Source organism: Petaurus breviceps, unplaced genomic scaffold, assembly GCF_028583685.1.
Source record: "Petaurus breviceps papuanus isolate PSGF00001 unplaced genomic scaffold, PetGlider_PUasm1.0 37, whole genome shotgun sequence".
Lineage (NCBI taxonomy): Eukaryota > Metazoa > Chordata > Mammalia > Diprotodontia > Petauridae > Petaurus > Petaurus breviceps.
Window position 1 is genome coordinate 6,897,967 of NW_027186296.1, and position 10,424 is coordinate 6,908,390.

Sequence of the window (10,424 nt, forward strand, 5' to 3'; positions counted from 1 at the left end):
CTATTTCCAGGAACTGACATACCGGCTCTTTAATTTCCTCATGGCAGACTTGAAATCTTCATTTCTAAGGGAATAGATGATGGGATTCAAGAGAGGGGTACAAACGGTGTAAAAAACAGAAAGAAATTTATCTACAGAGAGTCTGCTAAAAGGCCAGATATAGAAATAGATGCATGGCCCAAAGAAAAGGATTACAACTGTAATATGAGCTGTTAAGGTAGAGAGAGCCTTAGAGGACCCACTTGAGGAACGGTGCCGGACAGTGACTAATATAACAGTATAGGAAATAATTAAGGCTAGAAAACAACTCAGAGAGATCAGACCACTGTTGGTTAATGTCATGATCTCCATTTCATAAGTATCCATGCAGGCCAATTCAATCACCAGGGGAAGGTCACAAAAAAAACTGTCTAATTCATTAGGCCCACAAAATGGTAGGTCTATAGTAAAGGCCAAGTGGCTCACAGAGTGAAGAATCCCTACAGCCCAAGAGATAGCCACAAAAATTATGCAAAGTCTCCGATTCATAATAGTACTATAGTGCAGAGGTTTACATATGGCTATAAATCTATCATAAGCCATTGCTACCAACAACATCATCTCACTTCCAACAAAGCTATGAAGAAGGAAGATCTGAGCCATGCAGCCCTCAAAGGAGATGGTCTTGTGCTCAACAAGAAAGTCAGCGATCATCTTGGGTGTGGCAAAATTAGACTGACAGATGTCAATGAAAGAGAGGTTGCTGAGCAAGAAGTACATAGGAGAGTTCAAATGGGAATCAGAGGCAATGGTAAGGATAATGATGATGTTGCCCAGTACAGATGCCACATAAACTATGGTGAAGATCATAAAGAAGAAAAGCTCAAGTTCACGAGAGTTAGAGAGGCCCAGCAGCACAAACTCAGACACAATGGATTGATTTCCTCCAGCCATTTATTCAGTCTACAGGTTACCACCTAAAGGGAAGAAAGTCAGAGAAGAAATAGACTTTTATGTAATAATTACCATTACAAACCAGCTGAGTTTTTAATGAAATTAAATAATTAAAATGTTATACCTTATAATAAAACAACTATTTGTAATATCAGTCAATAAGCACTTTGGGGTGTCTATTATGTATAGAGGATAATACTCTGTTATCCTCTATTATACTCTAGAATACACTAATAGATACCCTATTATGCTCTAGTGCATACTCTCAAAGATTTTTATTCTTTTTCTGTTCTTCCCAATCCTATTATACTCTAGTGGACATACTAAAGAGGAGTCAAGATACACACAAAAAATGATAAATTATATGGGATATATATATATATATATACATATATATATATGTCTGTGAAAAATGAATGGTTGATAACTTAGAGATCTAAAATAAATCATTTTAGGGTGGAATGGTGAAGAATTTTCATAGGAGAAATAAAACTTGACCTGACTGTAGAAATATGAATGAAGTTTGAATAGGAAGAGAAGAAGGCTAAAGCACTTCAGAAATGGGGAATTACATGAGTAAGGGAGAAAACACAAGGCTATGGAAAGGTATGTTTGGTAGAGCAGTCTGACTGGAGTAAAAAGGATCAGTCTAGGAAGGGTTCAGAGGTAAGATTTAAAAGTTCAGAATCATATTGTGGAGGGTTTTGAATGTCAGCCTGAATAAATGAAATTTTATCCTACTTGAAGCATGGTAACTTGAAAGGTTTTAAAGAAGGGAATAATGTGATTAGAGAAATTTTAGGACAATTAATTATCACAATAACTTTCATATATATATATATATATATACATGCACACATACACATATATATGTATGCCGTCCTTTACCACTTACAATGATCATTTCAGTATAACTCTGTTTTTTATCATGCAATGGAGTGAATGAATGAATAATTCAATAATCATATATTAAGCACCAACTATATGCCATATGCTAAATGTGGTGCTAGGTACAAGGGTGACAGTGAAAATGGTACCATTTCTTCTCTGAGATACCTTCAGAAAACAAAGTTACAGAATAATTAACTGATTAAGCCTAAGCCACTTATATAGTAAACACCCAAACTATAACTCAAACCCAGGTCTTCGGATTCCAAATCCAATGTTTTGTTTTGTTTTTTTAACTTGTTTTTCCTTTATACCATAATGCTTTGGACATAAACAAGATGCAGTTAAGGAGAAAGAGAGAGTATGCTAGGGAGATAGTGTAAGTTTCCTAAAATGGGTTTCCTCTTCATTTTGTTAATGAGGATTAATCAGAATTGTATCCGATATTATTGGCCACTCCGTTTTCCCCATATTCTCTCTTCATTTCAGAAACACCAAGTTTTCCCTACCCTCCTCCCATATCTCTAAAAGCTTTCTTATTTCCTAATTCACTTGCTATCTTTGTTCTTATCCCAACCCTTTAACACCAGTGTTCAACAAAGTTATCTTTTTGTTCCTCTTTTCATCTCCTCTTTCTCCTTTTAGTTTCATTCCTATCCATAGCTTTAATTACGCTATTTACTTAATTATTTATTTGGAGGGGGATGGCAAGGGAATTGGGGTTAAGTGACTTGCCCAAGGTCACACAGTTAGTAAGTGTGTTAACGGTTTGGAGTAGGATTTGAACACAGGTCCTCCTGATTCCAAGGCCGGTGCTCTATTCACAGCGCCACATAGCTGCCTCCTAAAACCAGAATTCCACATCTATGTGTTAGAACCTGAACTTTCCTTTAAGAAATTATCATCTCACATTGACCACATGAGAGCTCTACTTGCAAGTCCCACCAACACCTCAAATGAAATTTCCTAAAGTGAATTTATTGTTTTCTTCCCCCTAAGTTTGTCCCTCCTTTTGGCTTCACTATTTCTGTCAGTATCATTACTTTGATTTATTCCTTTTCCTCTCATTTCTCTTATCCAAACAATTGTCTATTTCTGTTAATTCAACTTCCATAATATTTCTTGTATCTTACAATCCTTTCTACTTCTACTTATCTTAGTAATCATACTTCCTCATTAACAACCAGCCCCATCATTGCCATAGTTTCCTGGTAGGTGTTTTTGCCTCCACTTTATCACCCTCTATACCCACTCTTCATACCACTACCAGAATAATTTGCTATCAATCTCATCATATCATACCTCTGCTTTATATCTTCAGTGGCTCTCTATTACTGTCCAAGTAAATTTCAAGGTCTCTTGTCCATCATGCAGGGCCCTTTCACGATTTGGCTTTGTAATATAATTCCTTTTCACACACTGTCTCCTATAGTTCAAGTGAACTACTTGCTATATTGCAAAGAAGACTACACTTTTCCACCTCTACATATTTTTTGATACTGTTCTCTGTGACTGCAATGTCCTCCCACTTTTTCTTAATCTGTTGCATTTCCACCTATCCTCTAACTTCAAATTCAAATGTCTCGTTCACTATATAGCCTTTCCAAAGCACCCTGTCTGCAAAAGCTTTATACCTTGACCTCCCTGGACACTTTATTTTATATCTAATGAACTTTCTATGTATTCTTGTGCACTATAGTCAACCGTGTCAGAATCTTATTTCTCTTTTTAAACTACATATTTCATAAGGAGAGAGACTTGTGTTTTATCTAGATTATGCCTCTTGCCTAATTCTACTAGCCTAGTATTCAATGTATATTTTTAATAAATGTTTTTATTTATATGACTTTATAAAAATCAACCCATCCTGATCCAATTACAAAACACATTTTAGAGATCAGAAAACTAAGGTCATCATTTAACTTCACATCAGGAGAATCTAGGTGTATCAAATCCTATCTAGAAATTTCCTTATCCATGAAGCATGCTAAGAGATAATGAGATTATCTTGACAAGGAAGGTACTGGATTTAAAAAAAAATCAAGGAATCCTAGATGATTTTCAAAATGTATGTGCTCCTATCACACAACTATGTATCTGTTCTTAGAATTATGTTGCGACAGAGATGGGAGCGATCATCACTTAATTCCTTATGTTAGATGATTTGTCCAAGGCCACATAAGTCAATTAGTGACCACGCTGGTATTTGAACCCAGGACTTCTGGGTTCAAGGTCAGTGTTTTTTTAGCTTCCCATACTCCCCCACCCACTAGTTTCCCTCTCTTCTTCCTTTATTCTTCTCCCTCCCACCTCTCTTTTCTCCATAAACATACCTAGAGTGTGTAGCTATATTGAAATATTAATGTAAGTTAAAACATCTTTAAAGACATTTCAACAGCAGTTTTTCAGGTATATACATATTTTAGAATATTATATTATATAAATACATTATATTATATGTTATTATATGCATATTATATATACACATATATAGACATAACATATGTTATTATATTACATTTTGTTATATTACATTACATTATATTAGACATATTAATTTTGAAAGTGCAATGTTGAAATGTGACAATGACATTCAATGACTCCAGTCTAATACCACTATGGGTAGTTGGCAGTATTTTATTACCCTGAGGCAGCTCTGTTCAGTGTGGGAAAATGCTGATTAAAAAACAAAGAGGTTCCAGTCTCAGCTCTTTGCTGTCAATGAGACTTTGGATAAGACATTTAAATGAGTCTCCATTTCTCATCTGCAATAAGAGGGGAATGATCTAAGGTCATTTTTAGTTCTATCAATGATGTCATGAACTTGGTTACATATAATGAGAATTTAATGAGATAATGATGATGCTGGCCGAGAGGATGGAATTAAAAACTTGGGGAGTCAGTGAGTAGGTCATTTCTATTCACTGAATCATAGTGTTAATCTAGGAGTGTATTCCATCTCTAAAGGCAAAATACTAACAATGGAAGGAAGGAAGAAGTCCCCAGAAAGTCTTTTGTCTTGTTTTAACTTTTGAAAGAAATATGAAAGAGTTAACTTTGGAAATTGAGAAACAAAATGGAATTTCTTATATCACATATGTACTAGTGTCAAAGCAGCAATGAGAGGAAAAGGGGAAAATTAAAACAAGAATAAGAGGAAAGAGAAATGAAAGAAAAGAATGATGGCAATAAAAGGGAGTTGTTATAGGAAACTGGAAATAGTTATTAGCATTAGTGCATTCTCTTCTGTATATTCCAGCCTCAACAGCACTGGCATCTCCTATACTAGAAATTTTGAATGTCCTCTAGCTTTCATTCTTCCTTTTTCCTGTAAATTTCCAGTTACTTTGCACTATCATGCTTGAGAGTTTTACAAATAACTATCAATTTCTAATGATGAGCGATCAGCCCAGTAGCTCTAGCTCTAATACAGCACTGCTCATGGGTACAGTGTTGGACTGTGACTCATCAAAGCCAAAGTTCAGATTCTGCCACTGACACTTATTTACAGCCTGACAATAAGTAAGTCTCTGAGCCTTAGTTGCTTCAACTACAAAATAACGTAAGAATTCACGGGCTACTTAGCTCACAGGGTTTCTGTAATGTACAAAGAAAATGATGTATATAAAACAATTTGCAAAATTAAAGTTGTTTTTTTTTAATTACCAAGGTAGGTATATGCTTATAAGAACAGATAAGAGACTGCCACTAATTATTTTTGCTTTTATTATTATTGTCATCAAGAAGTTATTGAACTTCTCTATTAATTTCCTCATCTGAAATATGAGGAATTAAGTGATGGTCTGTTCTCTGTCACATCTCTGTCATGACATTTTGCTAAGAAAAACACAGTTATATAATAGGAGCATATAAATGTTGAGAAACTCACCTAGGATCCCTTGATTTTCTTTAGAGTCAATCAAGTAATTTCCTGGTCAAGATATCTTCTCTTTTAGCACATTTCAGGGATAAGGAAGTTTCTAGATAGGACCTGATATACCCAGAGCCTCTCAAACTGAAGTGAATTGTTGTTTCACTGTGATATTGTAGCTAAACCTGACCCAAAATAAGTGAAGGTGGCAATATAGTCCAGTGGAAGGTATATTGGAAATGGAGTCAAAAGGTCTGGTTTTGACCACTTTTGATGTATGTGACCAGGGCAGGTAACTTAGTCTCACTGTTCCTCCATTTCCTCATCTGTAAAATGGGCTTTAAGGTCCTTCCCAGTTCTACATTTATGATCCTATGAATTTCTCTCATGCAGTTATATTCATAAAGAGCTGAGGACACTACTTATACATGATTTTTTTCTTTGACCTGAATTAAATTATCCTTTGATGGTTGGATTCTTAAAAAACTGAAACTTTACCTCTGACAATATTTTATATTTCCACAGTGCTTTCCAATTTACATGCATAATTTGGTTCTTTTGGTTCTCGTAATAATCTTGGCAAGTAGGAAGCACAAACATTATGCTGATGCTTAGCACAGTGCCTCCAGCACTTGGCAGTGCCTAGCATAAAGTAGGTACTTAATAAAGATTTATTAGTTTAATGACCTACTTTTTGTGACAAATTAGGTTCAAATTAGAGGAAAAGCAACTTGTCCAAATGTCAGAGTAATAATTCAAAAGTTCATATACTCAAACCTTCTGCTCTTTCCAATCTCATCATGCTTCTTCACCTAAGCCAATCTTTGTTTTTACCCAGTGTCCTCTCTAAAATTCCAGACGTCTTGTCACTAATGTAGTTCTGAAATAAAAATCTGGGGAATGGAATGGGAGAAAAGAAGGAAAATGGATGTGATACGCTTCCCATTTGTTCTCTGTATATTATCATGGTTTGCCTTTTTCCCTACCAAGGATATCTTTGAGTTATTCCTAGAAAATTCTGGAGCTACAAGCAGCTTGCCACAGCAAGAGGGCAGAGTATCATCAATGGTCCCCAAGAGATAGCGAGCCCCCATTAGCACTCTTCTTCAAACTGATACAATCCTGACCTCTAACCTAATGTTTCACAACTGCCAACATTGCCCCTTTAGAGAAAGGAGTTCAGGGCTTGAACACTGTCTGCACATTCTAAATTGAGGAATCTAAATCCAATATGGAATTCCAACATATCAACTTACGTTCTCAAAAATCTTTCCCTGAAGTCCTTTGGTTCTTTTTTCTTTCAGTGTGATGCCTTTTAATTGGCTTCTAAATACTTTTTTCCACACTGAAAATTAAGCGGCATTCTATAGATTTAATGAATATTAAATGAATTTGCAAGTCTAGTTAACTGTGCTACATTGTAAGCCCCTTGGGAGTAGCAACTTCAGCAGCAACACTGACTATGCTCACGTTGCTCTTTATCAAGTAACTGCATGATCTTTATATTATGGAGATATATAGCTCCCTCCTTTGGAGACTCATTCTGCAGTGGGAGTTATTAAGTTATGCAAAGTAATTTTCCAAGGGAAAAAAATTGTAAGTTTTTTTTGTCAGATAATCTTAGTACTATACTAGAAACAAAAACTTTTTTAAAGTCAGAATAATTATTATTATTCTGTTAACTCTTGACTTTCTATCTTCCAAATAAATAACCACAGAATCATATAGAGAGATAATTATAGAGCTAGGAGGGTTATTTTATTTCATGACATCATTGGTTTTAGAGCTACAAGGAAACTTAGAATCTGCTATTGATTTAAAACTTCCTTATTATATAGGTGAGAAAACTGAGATACAGAAAGGTTAAACTGCTCTGGACCACACATATGGCAACCATCAGAACCCAACTTTAACCCATTACAAGAATGTATTTGGGGGCAGCTAGGTGGCACAGTGAGTAGAGCACCAGCTCTGGAGTCAGGAGGACCTGAGTTCAAATTCGGCCTCAGACACTTATACACTTACTATCCATGTGACTTTGCACAAGTCACTTAACCCCAATTGCCCTCCCCCCCCCAAAAAAGAATATATTTTGCAGTGTCCCACACAGATGGTCATTGCAGCTGTTCTTAATTTTTTTCCCCAGTGACAGGGAAATCGCTATTTACCCAAATAGTCCATTTCTACCTTAGAGCCCTTTTATTTTTTTAAAGTTATTCCAAGTAATAAATAAGAATCTACTTCCTTCCAAATGCCACCTATTGTTTCTGGTTCTGGTTTTTATGACAATAACGCATCTTTCTCTTTAATTATGATCTTTACCACAACAAAACATCTTTCTCTTCTACATTGAAGCCTTTTAAATAGTTGATAACAATTACTACAAATCTTCCATCTCCAATTGTTTTTCTTCTTTAGATGAAATATCTTAAGCACCTAAAATTATTCTCCGTATCACACGGTATGATGACTTAAGATAACCACCCAGAAGGTAATGGAAAGATACTCTTGATTTCACCTTTACAACATTTCTCCCATACTCGCCCTTCTTTCCTCTGACACTGCCACATCTCTGGGTGCAGGCCCCTAGGCACCTCATATCTGGCCTATTTCTTAGCCTGCTGGAGGACTTACTTGTCTCAATTCTTCTGACTCCAATCCATCTTCTATTCAGTCACAAAAATGAATTTGTTTAATAAAACACAGGTTCAACCATGCCACAATCCCTCCTGCTCAATAACCTAAAAGGGCTCCCTATCACCTCCAGGATCAAAAACAAAATCCTGTTTAATATTCAAAATTCTCCATAACCTAGTCCCTTACTACCTTTCCAATCTTCTTACATTTTACTCCCCATCATGTACTCTGGGAATTGACACTGCCCTCCTAGAAATTCCTTGAACAAGATCTCTCAACTCTCTGTGCTTTCCCTAGTTGTATCCTGTGCCTGGAAGACTCTCCTCACATCCACCTATTGACTTCCTTTAAGTCCCAACTAAAATCCCATCTTCTTCAGGAAGCCTTTCCCAATGCTTCTTAATTCTAATGCCTTCCCTCTCTAAATTATTTCCTATTTATCATGTAAATAGCTTGTTTGCACATTTTTTATTATTGTGTTACTCATGAGATTGTGAGCTCCTTGAGAACTAGAACTGTCTCTTGCTTCTTTTTGTATTACCCAGCACTTAGCACAGTACCTGGCACATAGTAAACTCTTAACGAATATCTATTGCCTGACTACTGATAGACATGGTGGATATGAATAGGTTATAATAGATTATAAACAAGAATTACACAGGAAAAACCATGTATAGGATAAAATCAAATGCCTGAAAAATAAGAGGGGTCAGAAACAGAGCAAAAAGCAAGGGAGAACCAAAGGACAACTCACTTGATTTACGATAAGAAGAGAATTTGAACAAACACACTTTTAATATTATACCATATTCTTCCCAAGTGAGTCAATCCATTTATTTTTCTTATTTTGGGTCAAAATATCTCAAAACCAAGCAATGAAGACTGAGTAAAAGAACCATGTCCATCGATAGACTGAAAAATACAAGGCTAAAAATAACAGTGCTTTATAGTTTGTCAAGTGCTTTCCTTAAAACAAATTTGTGATATAGGTAGAATTATCTCCATGTAACAGCTGGGGAAACAGTGGCTTAGAAAGATGGACTGATTTGTCCAAGGTGACTAACAGATTTATAATTCTAACCCAGATTCCTTGACTCCCAGTGTAGCATTCTTTCAGCTATGGCACAGTATTTCTGTAGTAAAAGAAAAAAAAAAACCCTGCAACAGTATAGCATCATTTGCTAGGGAGATGTGAATAGTTCTCTGTTTAAAGGTAACTTTATTCCTCTCTAGATCCATTTTGTAGCAAGAGGGCTCAATACAAATAAGAGAGCAATGAAATATCAGCCTATTTCTACTAATCTATTGTAGAGATAACTCGAGTGGTTTCTTAATTCAGTTCTAAACTGACACAACTAGATCATGAAAGTGTGAAAATAATTGTGGTCCAGGTGTGATTGTCAAGCAATCCATTTATTGATACCATGAGCAAGGTTTTTACAGATTAATGAAGCAAAGAACGTAATTGTAGATCACTTAGTTTTCTAACACCCTTTGTTCAGTTTCAAGATGCCAGATGTGATGTCAATTTCTAGGCCTTGAAGATAACCATGTCCTTTATTCCAGTACCCAAAGACTTCAAAGAATAATATCTAAAAATGTATAAAAATCGTGAAAGGCAGCTAACATCTTCTGATCAGAATTCCAGAACAGGGCACAGCCCTGAATCTCAGGATATCAGGCAGGCTCTGATTTACAGCTACATCAATGGGAAAAACAGTGCTGGCTATACAGAATGGCCACAACACTGAGAAAATCCAGAGCTAACTATCAAGGACCAGCCTGATTCCCAGATCAGATGTTTTGGTTCCCTTCAATCTATTAATTAACACCCTTTGGGTACAGTTTTCCAACCAACTATGAACATAATACGAGTTATAAATATATCAACCAGATTACATTTTTTCTATTTTCATTTTCACTTTTGGTGAACCACCTGAAGTGACCTGATGAAAGGAGACAGATGGGGATCACAAAGAGTAAGCAGGCATGGATAGGTTGCAACATGAATCATTGGTGGGAATTGATGGATAGATAGATAGATAGATAGATAGATAGATAGATAGATAGATAGATAGATAGATAGATAGATAGA

General features: G+C 35.8%; 1 protein-coding gene across 1 annotated transcript; it reads right to left on the reverse strand.

The window, feature by feature from the left end:
• On the reverse strand, positions 1 to 933 carry LOC138168429 (olfactory receptor 4K1). Its single transcript, XM_069097454.1, has one exon. It carries the CDS (start codon positions 931 to 933, stop codon positions 1 to 3), a length of 933 nt encoding a protein of 310 aa, XP_068953555.1.
• Between the last annotated feature and the right edge of the window lie 9,491 nt (positions 934 to 10,424).